Raw genomic sequence first — 20,608 nt, forward strand, 5'->3', positions numbered from 1 at the left:
ATGCGGGGAATACAACGAGCAAACCTGCTTGGTGGCTCCTGGGGTGAGCTAATGTTCACAGGCACTCAGTGCATGATCGAGGGACCCAGTGCATGATCGAGGGACCCAGCATCAGGAAGGGTGGGGGACTCACTGAGAGCCACCCCTGTTCTTCCTGCTGACCCCCACTACACGGCCCTCCCCCACGAAACTCCACCCTCCATCACTCACCTGTGGCCTGGACCGATCGACGATCCTTGGCCTAAGGGTGGGTGCATTACCTCTGCGGTGGTGCTGCTGAGTACAAGAGCTGCCAGTCTCTGATTGGCCAACAGCTCTCATCAGGCAGGACTTCTGTCCCCAGGGTCCTTAATCTGGGGGAATGCCTGCTGCTGCCCAGTTAATTGCCTGATTGGTACATAATGCCTTCCCAAAAAGGGACCCCATCGCCTCCATTAAATACCACCCAAAAGATGTGTTCAGAGGAGGTGTGAATGGCAGAATAAAGAATAACTCCCATCCAAATGCAAAAGATTAAGACCAAAACGTGCAAAGGAAAGGAAATAAAATAAAAATCGGGGTAGAGATTATGAGCTGAAATTGTTGAACTGAACATTGAGTCTAGAAGGCTGTAAGGTGCCTCACTGAAAGATGAGGTGCTGTTCCCCGAGTTTGTGTTGAGTTTCACTGGAACACTGCAGTAGGCTAAGGACAGAGATGTCAGTGTGAGAAAGGCAGAGAATTAAAATGGCAGGCAGCGGCTGCTTGGTATCATGCTTGCGGGCCGAATGGAAGCATTCCACAAAGCAGTCACCCAATCTGCATTACTGGGTAAAAGACTCCCTTTCAAAAGCCAACCAGTCTTATGGAGGATCTGACCTTCTAATCAAGGATTACAGGCCCCTCTGCAGGACACATCAATCAACTCATCATTGCTTTTAGTGAGGACATCTGAAAAATAACATTTCAAAGAAAGAGGCCAATAGAATCATGGTTGGATTTTTTATTTTAATGTTTTCCAATACGCTGGGATCCAAACTCAAAACATCAAAACCTGTGCTTCCAAGAAAAAGACAAAGACAAACTGTTGCACATTATACTGACCACTCTTGTTAGTTTGTAGTATTATATGTGATATCTTCTAAAAGGCTTTGTGAATGCCCAGAATATAAAACCATTATCAGATATATTAAACCAGGGAGCATTGTCTGAAGTAAGTTTGAACTCCAATCAGCATGGTCAATACCACATCATAGCGGCTTGTCCTCGGTGTAGGGGCAAAGATCTGACGAGCTGTTTTGAGAAAGTAACATATGTTGGATGGGGAAAATTTAGTGGATTTGATATACATGAACGTTCACAAAGCCCTTTTACAGGATATTGCACAACAGACTACTGGAGAAGGCTAAAGGGTATGGAATTATGGGAAAGTCAAACTGAAGGGGTGGTAGAGGCAGGAACCCTCACAACATTTAAGAAGTATTTAGATGTGCACTTGAAACGCCATAAGCATACAAGGCTACAGGCCAAGTGCTGGAAAATGGGATTAGAACAGGTAGGTGCTTGATGGCCGGCACAGACACGATGGGCCAAAGGGCTTGTTTCTGTGCTGTAAAACTCTCTGACTAAATTAAAAACTGGACAGAGGGAGGAAACAGAAAGCAGGAGTTGAGGGTAATTTCTTAAGAATGGTTGGAAATGAACAGTGGTGCTTGTAGGGTTTTATGCTTGGGCTGTGTTTGCTCAATGGATACATGAATGATTTGGATAGACAGCTAAAGGGAGTGTTACCCAAAGTTGCAGATGATATAGGAGGCACAGTGATTAATTCTTCAGACCAAATGAAGCTGCAACGGGATATTATCGAGATGGTGAAATAGGAAGAAATAGTGGCAGATGGAATTCAATGCCAGAAAGTGAGATGGCACATTTTGGGTAAATCCATAAAAAACTATTGGAATACTGGGTTTTATGACGAGAGATTATAGAACAAACGTTGAGATGCAAAGATAACTCTACATAAAACCTACGCAGGAACACATTTAGAGTACTGTGTTTGGGCTCCAGCCTATAGGAACGATGTTTAGGGAATAGAGGTTACAATGCAGATTTGAGGATGCTACCTGGGATAAGGAAATAAATAGAAACACACCATTTCTAAGTGATTGGAAGGTCCAGAATGAAAGGACAGAGGTATTAAATGCAAGAGATTTAAGACAATGGGCAGGAAAAGAAATGTCTTTACAATAGATGGCTACAAGGCTACGGCATGCACCGTTAGTGACTGAAGCAGAGACCAGGTCAACATTTAAGAATAGGCTAGATAGGCGCTTGAAGGAAATAACAATTGGATGAGAGAATATAATGGGTATATGGATTACTGCTTACGTGGAGGATAAACAACACCGAATGGTTGGGTCTGTTTCGGTGTTGTATTTTCTTTGTAATTCTACAGCATCAGTTCCTGGATTTGCTAACGATGAATCACTGACAACTTACCTCAAAAGACCACTGCTAAAATAGTTGTGAGGCCCAGTTTTTCCACCAATTGACTATGAATGAGAGAGAAATCTAGCCCACAGTCTTCAACAGATATGAAATTCTTCACAGATTTTGCACAAACTCAATCCACAACAGATACTAGAAGCCACTAAAAGGTATAATTTTCTTTGACATAGCACCTGGAGAAAATAGTTTAAAACTTCATACAAAGAGAATAACGATGTAGCCTGAACACAAAGTGTATGAATGTATATGAAGCATGTCTGAAGATAGCCAACAAGAGGAAATTTTGTCTAGAAATGGAAATGACATTGATTTTTTAAAAAAAACTCTGGTAAGATGAAGCATCACTTTTGAATTAGTTCACGGTCATTTTTACAGAACAAAAAAAGTTTCTAAAAATGAAAACTGAAATATATTGTTCAAATACATATTGGATGCTAATAAGGAATCATAAAATAATGTTGAATTTTATAGTTTGTTTTTCTTTCAAACTTTGAAATGAATAATTCAATGGCAAGGGAGTCAGAGAGTTTGAGATTGGTCCTATCTTTCCATTTTTGGAACCTGGGTTTCATCCTGCTTAGATTGTTGTGACAAAAATCTCCATGCTAAGGTGGATATGTGGGCCAGTAAAATAAATCAAATACTTGTTCATGCAATAGACAGCACAAGACTTGTAATGATTTTTCACTTAAGAGATGGGAAGCAAATGTATGCAAGAAAGAAAAGCAGGAAGGAGTTATACCTCAGTTATCCTAAGCATGGCAATGAGGAAAATGTTCAGGAGCATTTAACAGGATACCAATGTTCATTTCAAGACCACATTAGAACAGATTCAATGCCAATTGGTCATGCATTATAATTCTTTGAAGAAGGTACCTAAATTAGTGGAGGAGCAATCCATTAGAAATAACCTTCTTAAATTTTCAGACAGAATTTAATGAAGTTCCACATAGGAGGGGTATAAAGATTAAAGGTGTGTGTAATTAATGGCAAATGAAAAGGTTCTGGTGGGAAGGATAGTGATGAATGAAGCTTCATCAGGATCTAGCTCCCTTATTATTCAAACTATTCATGAAGGACATAGAGTATATTACAAAATTTTCCAGCAACCCAAGCTATGTGGCCAGATAGCACACTGAAGGTAACTAATCCAATTAAGTACATGGGCCATTGTGGCAGTAAAAGGATTTTAATTAAGACATAAATGTCTCTCTTGGTTCAGAATTTTACATGTACATGATGGAGTGAACGTGAATAAAGATGGGAAAGGAAAATGATTATTCATTGTAAATATCCAGTTAATCCAAAGCTATCAACAAGGCTAGTCACTTAGAAATACATAACAAAAGAAATGCCTATCATAACAAATTACTTTGTGTATAGATCAGAGGCCACTTTTGGAAAATTATGGGTAATTTGGGGCATCTTATCCACAAATTAACACTGATACAATGAGCTGATTAAGAGCTACAAGTTTGATTCAATGACTTAGAGCTTTAAATTATGAAGACTTACTAGCAGAATTGAATTTGAGGGGAAAAATTGAATAAAACTAGTATCTTGGTTTATAAAATAGGAATAATGTAATATTAACTTGAATCGTCAATGCAGGACTAGAAGGTACAAGTATAAAATGAACGAGTATCAGACCACATGTAAAAATTTCAATTATATTCCCTTCCCCACCCTCCAAGTGTGGTGGATATGCGGAAAAGGCTCCCAGCTAAAGCAGTTACTGCTGTGCCAATTAACTTTTAATAAAAAAAGTTTGGGTTAATATCTGTTTAGAAATGAGGGTTACAGATTATAAATATAAGTACAGATGTGGAACACTAATGATTTTGGAGCTTCTGATATCAGATATTAAGGATAAGTGGAAATGGAAAATGTAAGATATAATGTGAGATTCATATTTTAGTGTTTTGGGGACAGGGTAGGAAAAGCTTAGTAGAAAGATTCTGCAGAATATTAAACTCTTTGGGTGGAGTCCATGATAGCGCAGATTAGAAGGATTGGGTTTGACAGGCTGAATGGTACTTTATTGTATACTTGTGCTTCTGTAACCCAACCTAGTTTAAGAATATGTTTCACATATTTCTGGAAGAACAAACTATATGGATGTGGCAGAAAAGGGGATACTGAATTCTTCATACACAGGTTTCAAAGTCATTTTGTCACACCAGATTGAATGGATTCTACGACAAAGTCTAAAGGTAATTTTTATAATTAGATATTAAAACATTTTATCTTATACAATTTTTTCTGCTGCATTTATTGAATTCTCAATAGATAATTTCAAGGTAAGAATACCAATAGGTAGTACAGAAATCTTTTCAAACTCTCTTTTGATTGTAAGCCTGTAGATGATTACCTTTATTTTACTATCAGGGCATTACTTTTGACAAATGGCCAACTACCTTGTTTCAGTGCTGCTGCATTTAGTAATTACCTCTTATCCTACTGACAACTACCAATCATGCTTGTTGAATCCAATGCTGAGCTTATTAGGGACAGCTATGTTTAGAGTACTTTGGCACTTCACCAATGGTTCAAAACTGCTTGAAAAGAACGAAACATGCTTTGGACAATGGAGTGATGATTAGTAATTTTTTTCCAATGAGAAGCATCACGTAGGTGCTATAGGCAAGAAAAATCACCTGCTGTTAGCACAAAGCAAAAGGGCTCAGCATTATCTAATCTCTAATACCATTTTGGTGCCCTAAGGAAACTCAACATGAATAGTGAATAGCACTACATAAAGCCCATCATACAGATATTGAACTCATCTGTTTCAATTTTTTGTTTGCTTCCAGACCTCAGAATCTTTTTTCTCCAAATATATAACTGGAGAGAAAAGATCCTGCTACGTAGATGTAAAAAAAAATGTGGGATAGGTTCAAAATTACACCACTTGGTCTATGGAAGTGCTAATTACAATTCTAACAATGCAAAAACTAAAAGCCAAAAAAATTGAAAGTTAAATTGAACATTTTAAAAATAAATGAATTTGTAATTGTGATTATTTGGAGGTGCTAATATGAAAATTTCAATTTTTTTGGAGATTACTTAGCAACACTATTTTGTAGGCGTATTGTACACACCAGATTCCCAACATAATTATTGCTGATTTTTAAAATGGTGAAGTACAGCTTAATGAAAATATGAAAATGCACAAATTGAAGTCTGCAGGGCCATGTTCCATAAGCATTTATATATCCTGTACCAAACCGTATTCAAGTGAGTGAAAATCTATAAAAATTTTAAATTGCAAAATGTGGGGGCATGTGTAACTTCTTCACACAGGAATTTGACAGTTTATTTATGAGCACTGCATGAAGATATAAAAAATTGAAACATTAAAAGCACAAAGATACTATTTTACTTTGTTGTTAAAATCAGTATGAAATTTGCAGTAAAATAATAATGTACCTGAACAAGAATGTAGATCTGTGGAAATAAATTTTCTGCAATAGATCTAACTAAATTATTTAGACTTCAAACAAAAGTGTAAGGTGCCCTCTACTGACAGCCAACTGTTATATCACTTAAGTAAGCTCAACAATGAAGGAAAGAAGGCTAGATGAATATAAGAACAGAAGTACACTATTCAGCCCCTTTGAGCTTATTCCATTGTTCAATGTGATCATGGTTTGTATCTCAACTCTATCCACCTGCCTTAGCTCCATATACTATTATACCCTTGTCTAGCAAAAATCTATCGATCTCAGATTTAAAATTAATTGAGCTAGCATCTACTGCTTTTTGTGGGAGTGTGCCACAACCCTATCACCCATTGCAATGAAGAGGTGTTTCCTAATCTCTCTCCTGAATGGCCTGGGTCTCATTTTAAGGTTACAACCCCCACCCCACCCCCACTATGTGGGGGAAAAGTTTCTCTCTATCTACCCTATCAAATCCTTTCAAAATACTAAAAACCTCAAACAAATTGCCTCATTAATTCCAGGTACTTTAATTTTACGAACATGATTATTATGTAGTACTTCATCAAGCACCTTTTGAAAGTCCATATAAAGCATCAACTGCGTTACCCTCATCAACCCTTTCCTTAGTTCAAGGAACTCAATCAAGTTAGTTAAGTATTACTTGCCTTTAACAAACGCATGCTGGCTGCCAATGATTAATCCATGTTTTTCCAACTGACAATTAAATTTGTCTTGGATTATCGTCTCAAAGTTTCCACAGATGTTGGCTGACTGACCTGTAGTCACTTGGTATACCCATCATCCCTTTTTTGAACCATCAAAGTAAACTCGATTACAAAATTCTCAAGGGACAACCAGAACCCGCTATATATATTCTTTCTTTTGGGCCTGCTTATCTCGAGAGACAATGGATACGCGCCTGGAGGTGGTCAGTGGCTTGTGAAGCAGCGCCTGGAGGGAGTGGCTATAAAGGCCAATTCTGGAGTGACAGGCTCTTCCACAGGTGCTGCAGAGAAATGTGTTTGTCGGGGCTGTTGCACAGTTGGCTCTCCCCTTGCGCCTCTGTCTTTTTTCCTGCCAACTACTAAGTCTCTTCGACTCGCCACAATTTAGCCCTGTCTTTATGGCTGCCCGCCAGCTCTGGCGAATGCTGGCAACTGACTCCCACGACTTGTGATCAATGTCGCACGATTTCATGTCGCGTTTGCAGACGTCTTTATAGCGGAGACATGGACGGCCGGTGGGTCTGATACCAGTGGCGAGCTCGCTGTACAATGTGTCTTTGGGGATCCTGCCATCTTCCATGCGGCTCACATGGCCAAGCCATCTCAAGCGCCGCTGACTCAGTAGTGTGTATAGGCAGGGGGTGTTGGCCACTTCAAGGACTTCTGTGTTGGAGATATAGTCCTGCCACCTGATGCCATATAACCCTTAGTTCATACTACAAGAATTTACTCATCCATACAAATCTAGGTCATAGAACCATAGACATTTACAGCACGGAAGGAGGCCATTCAGCCCAAGTAGCGATCCAGCCTAATTGCTCTGGGCTGTCAATAATGACTTCTTGTCTGACAGAAAACCAGTGTGCTTTGATGAGTTTTACACATCATATATTGACCTGTTCCCATCTCTAAAATTGTGAGAGAGAAAATAAAGTATAAAATAAAATTAGAAAAAGTTGTTAGAATGAATAGATTTTACTAGCTGAGAAATAATGCTTAGAGAGAGAAAAAAATAAATGAGAAAAAAAGGAAAGAATGGGGAAAAAGAAAAAAGTCAAACTCGGGACAAGTAGCAAGAAAAGGTTATTTGGCCATCAAGATCTCAGCTGTTTCATCCAGAGTCCATGTCTGATTACTCCATCTCAGACTTTTTCCACTACCAACTGTTGATCCTCTTACTTTAAAGGACGGTTTCTCTATGTCACATGGGAAAAATAAAACACTGCTATTAATATGTCTAGAAGCCTCAATCCTCTGTTCCACAGTTATCAATCCAGCCATATTTTGAAGATGCCAAATCAACTACTGTTTTTGGGGTGGAGGGGGCACTTTTAATCTCTCTCAGCTTGTGAATTTTGTACTTGTGTCATATAGTCATGTGCTCATTGAAGTTCATGTTTATTTATTTTAACCTTGATGTGTCGCTGGCATTTTAAACAGTATCTCTCCCTCAGTCTTCAACAGGAATGAGTTAAATACCTTTTTTCTTAACAGTCCTCACAGTTTATGAATAAACCTGGTGACTCTTCTGACCCCCTTTTTAACAAATCTACAATGCAATTGAGAAGGGGGATGACCAATGCTGAATGACATATTGCACAAGTTGCTCCACCATTGATTTGTACAGAAGTGGGGTTGCCATTTACTTGTAATCCCATGACCTCTTCTAACACCAGGTCTGCCATACTGATTTACTGGTTCACAATGACCTTGTTATAATCCTCACAGTCCCTAACAGTTTCATGCTACTCACTGGATGGATTTCATTACCAATGAGTACTAAATAGTACTTTATTTTCCCTTGCCCTTGTTTTACCATTTAAATTGTTATTTTTAAATTGGTGAAAAAAATCAGTTTGGATGCCTCATCCCTCTCAAAGGGGAGGCAATGATGTATAGAGTTCAGCTTTACCTATTTCAGACTAGGACCCTTTCATGTTAAACTCATTTATTGTTACCAGTTTCTACATGTATTAGCCTATACTCACTTAAAATCCATTTGACATATCTCAATTCATCAGCATAATTGGTTTAAATCTCTGAAAACAAATCAATCTTTTTTCTACATGTTACCTGCCCAGATAGCTTTGCATCAATTAATTGTTCACGTCAATATATTTAATATGTTCAATCTCATTCATAAAGAGCGATCAGGAGTCTTGGAACAAATACCTAAACAGCACCACTAATTAACAGTACAAACAATAAAGCTACATCTGACAAAATAACATTTTAATATTAGTATTTCAAATGCTATTAGCCAGCAAAACAAAGCACTTTCTTGGACCAGCTGGCAGTCTATGGGTTAAAGTTCTCTACATAAAAAAATCGGCATCTTTAAGGAAAGAAAATTTTAAGATACATTTTTGTACCTCAGGCTTAAGAGAAAGAGCTAGGATTAAGACATAAATTGGAAGAAGCTGCTAATTGTTAGTATTTATTGAGACTTCTCTACATCCTTTCAGGGAAAATCCTGCATCATCAGATTGGGGGCTACATCTTTTGTAAATAATGTTTCAAAGCATGTATATCTGTTTAGTTAACACACAGCGGTAAACAGGAATGTATGACGGTGGAAGCTTCTTTTCAAAAACAGAACATAAAATGTACACAGGTAACATATTAAACCTGCTATGGGCAAGATTTTTAAAAATTTGTTCTTCAATTCTGGGAAACATAGATAAGGCAGCATTTATTGTCCATTCCCAATTCCCTCAAGGCATCAAGAGACTAATCCCACACTACATGGTTGACATGTGTAGGTCAGACTGGGGTGGGCTGGCACTTTCCCTTTTCAGGAGAACATGAATTAGTTATTTAAAAAAAAAAGAAATGGTAATTTTCTATCCCATACATGCTCAGATTCCGGAATTAAATTTCACAAATTGCCATGGTGGAAGTGAACACTTGACCTCTGGGTTGGTAACCAAGAATGATAACCACTGAAACCCTACCATAACACAAGATGCTTCTTTGATGGGAAGGTTGGGAAATAAATATCCCAGGATAAGCACTGATGGTAAATGATGATATAAGGGATCCACTGGGAAACAGTGATCAAAATACTATTGAAATCCATGTTAAGTTTTAAAGTGACATGCTCCAATTACAAACAATAATCTTAAACAAAGTTAATTACGTAGGCATGAGGGGAGAACTGGCTAAGGTGAATTGAGTAAATAGACTAAAAGGTATGGCAGTAAATGAACAGTGGAAAATCTTTAAAGAAATAACTCACAATGTTCAACAAAAATATATATTCCTTTGAAAAACAAAAATGCAGCCAGAAAGACCCATCCGTGGCTCACTCAGGATAGTATTAGTCTAAGAGAAAAGGCTTACAATGTTGCAGAATAAGTGTAGCAAGCCTGAGGATTGGGAGCTCTTTAGAAACCAGCAAAGGGCTACCAAAAAGTTGATAAAATGGAAAAAACAGAATGAGAGTAAACTCGCCACTAACATAAAAACAGATTGTAAGAGCTTTTATAGGGAGAGCAAAAGGAAGAGAGTAGCTAAAGTAATCGTTAGTTCCCTAGAGGCAGAGACAGGAGAAATTATTATGGGGAATGAGAAAATGGCAGAGGCACTGAACAAATATTGTGTGTGTGTCTTCACAGTAGAAGACACAAGTTCCATACCAAAAGCAGACAGTAACCTAGGGGCTAAAAAGTGAGGAAATTAAGGAAATTCATATCAACAGAGAAAAAGTATTAGAAACTTAAGGGACTAAAATCTGACAAATCTCCAGAACCTGATGGCCTCCACCCTAGGGCTCTAAAAGAGATAGTGGATACACTACCCATGATTTTCCAAAATTCCTTCGATTCAGGAACAGTCCTATCAGATTGGAAGTTGGCAAATGTTACACCGCTTTTCAAAAAAGGAGGGAGAGAGAAAATAGGGAACTACAGGCTGTTTAGCCTAACATCAGTCGTTGGGAAAATGCTGGAATCCATTCTGAAGGAAGTCTTAATAATGCACTTAGAAAAGCAGAGTATGATTAGAACAAGTCAACATGGATTTACTAAAGGGAAATCCTGTTTGACAAATTTATTAGGGTTTTTTTTGAGGATGCAACTAGTAGCGTAGATAAAGGGAACCAGTAGATGTAGTATACCTGAATTTTCAAAAGGCATTCGCTAAGGTGCCACACAAAAAGTTAATTGGCACATTAAGGAGTTGGGGGCAATACATTAGCATGGATAGATGATTGGTTAACAGGTTAAGAAGCAACAAGGAGACATAAATGGGACATTTTCAAGTTGGCAGGCAATAAATAGTGGAGTGCCGCAAGGATCAGTGCTAGGGCCTCAGCTATTTCCAATCTATGTAAATGACTTAGATGAAGAGACAGAGAGTAATGTATCTAAGTTTGCTGATGATATAAAGGTAGGTGGAAAGGTAAACTGTGAGGAGGACACTGAGAGGTTGCAAAGAGATATAGACAGGTTAAATGAATGGGCAACAAGATGGCAGATGGAGTATAAATGTAGGGAAGTGTGAAGTTATGCACTTAGGTCATAAGAATAGAAAAGCAGAATATTTTTAAAAGGTGTGAAACTTGTAAGTGTCAAGGTTCAAAGAGACTTTGGTGTGCTTGTACAAGGAATGCAGAAAGTTAACACGTAGGTAAGCATGCAATTAGGAAAGCAAATAGCATGTTGGACTTTATTGCAAGGGGATTGGAGTACAGGAATAAGGAAGTATCATTATAATTGTACAGGGTTTTGGTGAGACCACATCTGGAATACTGTATGCTGTTTTGGTTTCCATATTTAAGAAAAGATATACTTGCATTGGAGGCAGTACAGCGAAGGTTCACTAGATTGGTCCATGGGATGAGAGGTTGTCCTATGGTGAGAGGCTAAGTAAATTGGGCCTGTATTCCCTGGAATTTAGAAGAATGAGAGGTGATCTCATTGAAACATAAGATTCTAAAGGGACTGGATAGGGTAGACACAGATTATTTCTGCTGGTCGGAAAACCTAAAACACAGGGGCACAGTCTCAAGATAAGAGGCCGATCATTTAGGACTGAGATGAGGAGAAATTACTTCACTCAAAGGGTTGTGAATCTTTGGAATTCTCTAACCCAGAGAGTTGTGGATGCTCCATCATTGAATACATTTAAGGCTGGGATAGACAGATTTTTGGTATCTCAGGTAATCAAGGGATATGACGATGGGCAGGAAAGTGGAGTTGAATCCTAAGATCAGCCATGATCGTTTTGAATGGCGGAACAGGCTTGATGGCCCACATGGTCTACTCCTGCTCCTATTTCTTGTGCTCTTGTGTTATTTTGAAGGATTCTAATGTAAGTTTTTGCTTTATCTTGGTACATACCCTCTGTGACAGTTTGGAGTTTCGATGAGCGCTCAGAGTCAGGGGAGTGCAAAGGTTCTGGTTCTTTCAAGCTTTCCAAATATAAGAATGGATCATATTCAACAGAGGCTAGGTCTGATAAGTTCAGAGGAAAGTATCTAGGATTACTTAAATTTTGAGCTCCATAGACACAGCCATGCAGTACCTGTTGACAAAAGAGAGCAAAGATGCTTTACAATTAAAGATGAACACTCATCACTGAGAATGCTACCAAATAGTGAACTCTATCACCACAAATGACTTTATGCGTTAATTTATGAAATAAAAGCAAACCAACTTTCCAAAAGGGGGAAAAGAGAGAAGAATGGTCTGTATGGATGGAAAAAGTAATAGGACAAAGACTACTAAATAAATATGTACATGATATAATTATTTAACTTATTCTTTGATCACACACAGATGAAAACACAAGGAGGAACTATTACCACAGCAATTAAAAATACAATATAATAAAAGCAAAACACTGCAGATGCTGGAAATCTGAAATACAAAGAAGAAATGCTGGAAATACTCAGCAGGTCTGGCAGCATCTGTGGAGAGAGAAGCAGAGTTAACGTCTCAGGTCAGTGACCCTTCAGTTGTAATGAAGGGTCACTGACCTGAAACGTTAACTCTGCTTCTCTCTCCACAGATGCTGCCACACCTGCTGAGTATTTCCAGCATTTCTTGTTTTTAATTAAAAATACAAAGTGGAAGGCAATCTCTTCTCTTGCAGTTTGTCTATCTCAATGGAAATGAACTGGTTTTTAAATAACAGAACATGCTGTTGTGAGAGGGGTAAGGGCAATTATTTTTGAAGGTGAAAATTGTAATATTGTGCTTGCAACCTAGTTAAGGCAACTGGAAAGAGGGCAAAGGATAACAATATAATAGATTTGAGGTGAAATCTGAAACCCACTTCAGGAAAGAAATAAGAATTGTTTTGCTGAAAGTGAACAAACAAATCTTCCAATTAAAGGAAATTCAATTAATTACATAATTGCTTATTTTGTTGATAGAAGTTGGTTTACATTAACAGTTCTCCTGAAAGCAAATTTAAGAACACAAAAATCAGTTGATTCAAATCAAGATTATAGGAGTTTGGAAAGTGAATCAGACAGGATAATTTCCACTGTATTCTCACACACATTGTCAGTAACTGTGTCAAGAATCTGAAAAAATGATTAATGAGCATGAGGCCCAAGATGCTGATTACATTACTCAGATCTATTTTAAAACTTTATGAATCTCTTCTTTTACAAAATAAATTCAGATCCTAACTGATGACCATGTTTAAAAGATGAATGACTCAAATCCAGCAAAACTTATCCAAGGAAATAGAAATTGGGGGAGTAACATAGAACCTCAGTTTTGAACTAAAAAAGAACAATTTCTTCAAATAAAATATAATGTTGGAAATGGATGCTGGACTGAAGCAACTGTCTTCTTAGCTTATCAGAAATTTACCAAGCCATCATCTCGTGAGGAAATAGTATTACAATGCAACAGCAAAATCTCAAGAAAATCGTACAAACGCAAATATAAATTTAACTATTTTTTAATTAGAAATTTTACTAAAATATACCTTGTAAATACAACTGAGAATGGATTTGTCAACATTGTCCTTATCTTGTCCTGCAGCTTGGACAACCTGTAGCAGTGTTTTTAAAGGCAACACCATGCACCAGTCCAAAAGGCATAGCAATAGCGATACAACTAGCTGTGAAGAGTAAGTTACAAAACAAAGGAAGTTAACAAAAGCTTAAAATTTGTAAACACCCCTCTTATAGCCCATGTTCAATTGGCCCTATTCGTACCCTTTTATCTTGCTCATGTGGGGATACTTCTGTACCAGGTAGCAGAGAAGTAATTGTTGCCATCAATATCTATATGAAAAGAAAGTCACAAGTTCATGTTAAAGCAAACTTTATCCTGGCAATCCAAAAGAGGCTAATAACTTTTCCAGAAACCAAGAAAATACAGGCACAGGAACCGAATTGTGTTCCACAAGATTTTAACACAAGTTTTCTCTTGGAAAGGGGAAAGGGAAAAAATAAGTTTGCGCTATTCGTGTTCATGTTCGTCAGAGACTTGCAATGAGGCTCCTGATGTTTAGTGTGATTCATGCTTTGTTATAATAAAGTAAATTTACTGAAGCAATATAACTGATCAGATGCATCAGTAATGTTTAGATTTACTAACTGATCTCCTGTGGCATGGCATATGGATAGGCAAGATCAGGAGTGGTTTACAGGAGAGGATCAAAGGGAGCTGGACAGAAGGAGATAAGGGAAGGCCAAGAGGGGAGGATAAAGGGTGAGAAAGGAGAGGGTAGGGGAGTATGCCTCAACAGGGGTAGTGACTGTCTGGGTGTGAATGAAGCCTCAATTTGGGAGGGGGGGCATTCTGGCCACTGACCTCTGGGGAAAAGGGGGTCTGTTTTCAATTTGATCCTCATACTGGGGAAATATTTCAAACAGCAAACTATATTTTGTAGTGTGCTACTTTATTCTGCCATTTTATTGCAGATATATCACTTCATTTTTCTGTGCCAATGTATCACCATGGCACCTTGAGAATGCTAATTCATGAAATAATCTTCATGATTCTGTTTACAACTCTTAAAATGTTGCACATCTCTAACATATTCCTAAGCACATTTTAAAACAGGGCTCTATTTGTTCCTGCATTGCTGAAAAGGTGAGCTTCTAATTTCTCTTGTAAGTGTCCCAGTCAGATTACGTTAGGTCACATCACATTATGCCGAACGCCACGTACAGGGTACAGTAAAATGTTGAGAACACTCACGGAGCACACTGGGGGGGGGGGGGGGGGGTGGGGGGTGCGAAGTTAGTACTGGGTGCAAAATGGGTGGTAGTGATTCTGCAATGGGCCAAAACGGGCTGCCAATTCACTATCCTGCCCAAGAAGAATCTAACTCTCTTGATTTTTAATTTGTTATAAATCGATTTATAACATTCAACCAAATCAAAAAGAGCAATCTGCATATTGTGTGATATACACCAAATAATACTTTTAATATATAATGAAAAGGTATTTCAATAGGCTTGCCTTCTAAGCACCTACAGGCAGTTAGCAGTTAACTGGACTGTCAAGTTGCAGCTAAAATGCTGTAACCTGAGAAGGCATACAAATAATTATCACTTGAAAATGCATGTTATTTGCTATATCAGTCATCACAAAATGGATCAAATTGAATTTCTGTCCTTTCAAGGTTGGCCATGAATGTCATACTTGCAGTTTTATACTTCGTTTTCAGATACATTTTTTTAATGGGCGGCACAGTGGCGCAGTGGTTAGCACCGCAGCCTCACAGCTCCAGCGGCCCGGGTTCAATTCTGGGTTCTGCCTGTGTGCAGCTTGCAAGTTCTCCCTGTGTCTGCGTGGGTTTCCTCCGGGTGCTCCGGTTTCCTCCCACATGCCAAAGACTTGCAGGTTGATAGGTAAATTGGCCATTATAAATTGCCCCTAGTATAGGTAGGTGGTAGGGAAATATAGGGACAGGTGGGGATGTGGTAGGAATATGGAATTAGTGTAGGGTTAGTATAAATGGGTGGTTGATGGTCGGCACAGACTCGGTGGGCCAAAGGGCCTGTTTCAGTGCTGTATCTCTAAACTAAAAAATATCTACTGAAATCTTCAATTCCAAGCTTTCTCACTCCTTTTGCAATTAGATCTTAATTTATTCAAAACATCTGGGGAAAATTTTAATCTTATCTTAATTCCAACAGATATAAACTAAGCTGACGTGCTATCAGAGATGAACCCTAAAATAAGACTGTTTTTTATTTATTGTATTTTTGTCGCAAAAAATGAAATATACCAATTACAAATTGAAATGTTAAACTACATAACCTGTGAATTATTAATAGCAGTGTTAATCTGCACGAGTATGTGAACCTTTCATGGCTGACGGGTCCCCTTATTAAATCTCAGGCTGTCAAAAGGAAGGTAATGTTTTCTTAATGTGATCTGAACATCTGCCTCATCCTCAATGATGCAGTTTCTTAGCAGCAGGTGGAATCTGGGCTGATGGACAGAAAAGCTCCTGAGGAATAAAAACAGCCTGCAATCACAAATAAACTACAAACATAGTCTCTTGTGGAAACCAGAAACACTCTTGGCGGGAGAGAGAGAGAGAAATGAATCACCCTCCTCCCTTCTAACTATTCTATGTGATGGATGTTGTAGATTGACAGACACGCAACAGGCTCTTGACGCTTTCTAATAATCATAAACTGTGGAAAATGAGTGACACACAAACACTGAATAATCTATTAAAGATCAGAGGACTACAGAAAAAAGACAAACGGCAAACCAAAATATTGGAAAGACAAAGTGAAAATGAGAAACAAAAAGAGCAAGTTGTAAAAAAAAAGGCTGAACTGTCCAAATGTTTTTCTACATGTAATCCTACTTGTCAGGCAAAAATGTATTTGTAAACAACATACCTCAAAAGGAGCCAGTGGAGCAACTGGGTGATGAAAAAAAAAAACACCCACCAGTAGCCAAGAGCCAGGCAACATTTGCACTCAGTGGGTTAGGGGTTGCGGGGGTCAGTGCGGATGACAAATGAAGAAAAGGATTATGGAAGTCACGTGATATGTACAAATATCACACAAGGAGCACAATGCTGCATGTACGAGTAGAAAGAAGAACAGAAAGCTCCCAGATGTGTTGAACATATGAAAGCAATGATTAAGGAACACCCTGAGCAAATCAGGGAAATCCCATTTAAGATACCCAAGTTTCACTAAAAGAGAAAAAAGCAAATACAAAATATCTTTAAGGCCATCCCAGTACAAATGCACCAAGGCTCCTTAGACAGCACCTTCCAAACCCATGACCTCCATCACCTCAAAGGACAAGAGCAGCAGATGCATGGGAACATCACCATCTGCAAGTTCCCGTCCAAGTCACACACCATTCTGACTTGGAACTATATCGCTGTTCCTTCACTATCGCTGCGTCAAAATCCTGGAACTCCCTTCCTAACAGCACTGTGGGTGTACCTACCTCACATGGACTGCAGTGGTTCAAGAAGGCAGCCCACCACCACCTTCTCAAGGCCACTAGGGATGGGTAATAAATGCTGGCATAGCCAGTGACGCCCACTTCCCATGAATGAATAAAAAAAAGGTAGTTTTAAGTAATTATGAGAGTAAATTTAGTGGGTTGTTGATAATGTTCGCAATCTTATTTTTAATACTAATATCCTTTCACACACATAGTAGATACAATGTTTTTTTGGAAGTTTGAGGGCCAATTTATACCACTGATCCTTGTTGCTAAGTTAGCATCCAATTTATTATCTGCTTCAAGCCAGTGCTTTCACTTTAACAGTTTTGTGGAAAAACAAATGATTCCTGAATGTCACAATACCTCCTAATGTTCATTCAATTTGCTTAGTCCATTTTTAGCAACGTTTACTGTATTACAAGAAATCCAAAATTGTTTAAATTTTTTGAAACAATCTTGTTTTTCTTGTAGCCAACTATTTTATAGTTAATATTCTGCTAAATCATGACTTACAATTATTCTTTGCATTCCTCTCCTGTAATTCTCAATCTTTCCTTCCAATTTCAACTTCGAAGGTCTCAAAATAAGATGTAGGGTCAAACAAGGACATTAAACCAGTTGTTGCTATCTTAGTCTGGCTAACACAGGCAGTAGAAGAGTAGGTCAACCAACTCTAAGTTTTGTAAAAACACACCTCATTAGAATGCTGATTTTGCACACCAATAGATGTATTTTAACATTAATATGGTGCACGGCCAGCTGACAGAAAAGACATTATAGTCCAAACAGCTCTATTAGCAACATCCAAGAAATCTGCATTCCTCCAACTATAATCTCTTATGCATCTCTCACTCCCTTCACCCAACTAATGGCAGCTGTGGCTTCACGAGTCTAGGCCATAAGCTCTGGAATTACCTATATAAATCTCTCTGCCTCATCACCTTTATCTCCTCCTTTAAAAATCTTCTTAAAACCTACCTCTTTGACCAAACTTTTAGCTAATATCTTTGTAATATCTCCTTTTATTTTTGCAGAGTGTCAATTTTTGCCTGTTTACTCTCCTGTGAAGCATCTTAGGATATATTTCTGCATCACAGGTGCTATATAAAAATGAATTATTGTCTGGTAAGTTAACCAGCATCTACATTCACTCAATGCAAGCATGCATTTCCAGTAGCAAACAAACTTAGCTGGTTGCTCCACTAAACCTCATTGGCTACAGTCTTGAGTTGAAAACACTTTTAGAGGCTAACACTTAATCAACTAAATAAATAATTAAATGGATCTTACCTCAAGAATTTTTTTGGGAGAACCTGGTGGATAATTCTGAAGTTTGTCCACATAATTGATCAATAAATGCAAAATATCACAAGCCACTTGAGCAACGGCTTTGTTTGGGAACTGTAAATACATCAACAAGTTTTTGTTCTTCAAAATTGTTATATGGCTTTTCAAAAGCTGGACTGAAATATCGAAACGAAAAATGTCTTACCTTTAAGGTTACACAGATTACATTTAGAGCATCTTTGATTTGAGGATGGTGAGTACCATGTACCAATTCTTCACAAAGCCAAATGCCTAGGCTGCAAAGTGCAACACATCTGAAACAGAGACAGTAATGCACATCACGTAAATATCAGGCTTCCAGACATGGTGAATGAATATAAAATATATATATAAATGAATGTGTATAAAAATATAACTACATATTCTATATGTTATATATTTATGAAAATATCTGAACCCAAGTAACGTACCTTTCAGAAAAGTTATTTTTATCTCTATCTCATGTTCAGATCATTTCAAAATCAAAAACTAAGTAATCCTACTATATCTGCCAGAAACCATCGCCTGGATATTGAAGTTCGTGGCGAGGCAAGAACACTTGCCTGACCTCAAGAAAGTCCCACTGAGAGATCTAGCAACCTCTGGCAAGAACTTTGCTTCCCTCGAGGCGATTGTAGCGTTGTTTAATGGGGATTCCTAGCATCGAGCTGCAGTGATGTCATCAAGCTGGCCAAGCAGCCAATCACACTGAAGAATTTTCACAGATAGCCAACCAGCAAATCATTTAAAAATTTTTTTACAGTGAAATAAAGATTGGGACATACATATGGGGTGAAGGTAGAAGCTGAAATATCATGAAAAAACCTGAAATTTTAAAATCTATAAATTCTAGTCATTAGTCATAATGGAAACATTTAACAGCATCCCAGCTTATTTTTTCAGGCCAAGATCAGTTTTCAGCAGTAGTCATTACTCAGATTGCCATTAAAAACCCATTTGCACCTCACTGAGCAAAGCTTAACTTTTTATGGGTTGCCAGTAGTGATGAGAGCAGAAAATAAATTCTCACCAAATCAATTGGTTTCACTGATTGCTGCACCATTTTTTGACAGAAAATTCTGCTCCAGCATAAACTAAATACTACATAATATAGACTAAAATCAGTAACTAGATGAAGATTTTATGAGAAAAGTGCAGAACTGGATGACATGGTGGCTGGTACAGTCTTTTTACTTCTGAGATTTTGGTCAGACTCTAGCCAGCCTAATCAGCCCTCCCTGCTGACCTAGAGGATCCTACATTAAAAGAAAGGTGAGGCCAAACTTAGTCCAGTTCTTAATATGTTCGTACAGGCTCAAAACATATCTTTCAAATGGACTATGTGGCCACAGAATTATGAGGAAATAGACATGTCACTGTGAACACCATTCTGGTTGTGGTTTATTCTGCACTTATGCTGTACTTGACCAGGGAATGCTGAATGCAACCTTGAATATCTGAAATAGAAAGTGTTCTACTCATCAACCCTTGCATTGACCAGCACAAAAATAGGCATATTGATAGTGTTTTGACCGTGGTGGGAGAAGTGCACTGTCTTTTCTAGTCCCACTTCTCCGCAGGCCACAACATATATTTAAATGTTTACCCAGTTACCAATGCAGTCAATCATACTCTACTCTTTATCCCAACCAAGTTCCTTTAATAAACAAAATTATCAGTTTATCAAACAAGACTTATCCAGTAATGAAGCAAAGCATCAACACGCAGATTGAAATATGAAAGTATCCTTTTTAAAATCCTCTCCACCACCACCACACACAGAAAATAATTACAGAAATTCTCTCTACAGAGGTCAGTTACAAAAAATAAGACAAAAAAATGAATACTTTGGCTAAATACTTGCTAATTATTGAAGAAAAAAAAAAGACAGTTGTCCCTTCTGGTCTGGTGTCCGGGTATATGAAGACGGGTCACTGGGATCTTTTCTAAAGCAGTTCTTTTCAGGCGGCGTTGAGAATTAATCTGGGAGGTTTTTCCAGCTTCTCAGGAAAGATGCAGCACCAGGGATTTTAGCTCTCTCACACTGGATCTTTGCAGGGGTTCTTCAAAGTGGTAGAGAAAGAGGTGAGCTGGGTGGTTTCTTTCTCCTTGGCAGGCAAAATACCAACTGTCTTCAAAACAGTTCACATCCCAATTGAACTGAAAACAATATCCAAACTCCAAACAGAAAGTCAACCTCCTGACCTCCATAAACATTGACATTCTC

The 20,608-nt window shown here is 38.1% G+C and overlaps 1 protein-coding gene across 7 annotated transcripts in view; it reads right to left on the bottom strand.

Annotated features, from left to right (window-relative positions):
• The window catches only part of ralgapa1 (Ral GTPase activating protein catalytic subunit alpha 1), a 382,583-nt gene that overhangs the window by 186,183 nt on the left and 175,792 nt on the right, over window positions 1-20,608 (bottom strand). For 5 of the 7 annotated variants that reach the window (XR_010975714.1, XM_068039282.1, XM_068039283.1 and 2 more), the window contains 6 exons: window positions 18,548-18,656; window positions 18,346-18,456; window positions 13,833-13,901; window positions 13,601-13,735; window positions 11,998-12,181; window positions 11,451-11,543 (listed from right to left, as the gene is read on the bottom strand). Coding sequence is in view for 6 of the 7 variants with exons in the window: in XM_068039282.1 (XP_067895383.1) it covers window positions 11,451-11,543; window positions 11,998-12,181; window positions 13,601-13,735; window positions 13,833-13,901; window positions 18,346-18,456; window positions 18,548-18,656 (701 nt within the window). In the remaining variant the exon portion in view is untranslated. The remainder of the gene's footprint in view (window positions 1-11,450; window positions 11,544-11,997; window positions 12,182-13,600; window positions 13,736-13,832; window positions 13,902-18,345; window positions 18,457-18,547; window positions 18,657-20,608) is intronic. The other 2 variants (XM_068039277.1, XM_068039279.1) reach the window with 1 other exon arrangement.

Source organism: Heterodontus francisci, chromosome 9 (assembly GCF_036365525.1).
Source record: "Heterodontus francisci isolate sHetFra1 chromosome 9, sHetFra1.hap1, whole genome shotgun sequence".
NCBI classification, from domain to species: domain Eukaryota; kingdom Metazoa; phylum Chordata; class Chondrichthyes; order Heterodontiformes; family Heterodontidae; genus Heterodontus; species Heterodontus francisci.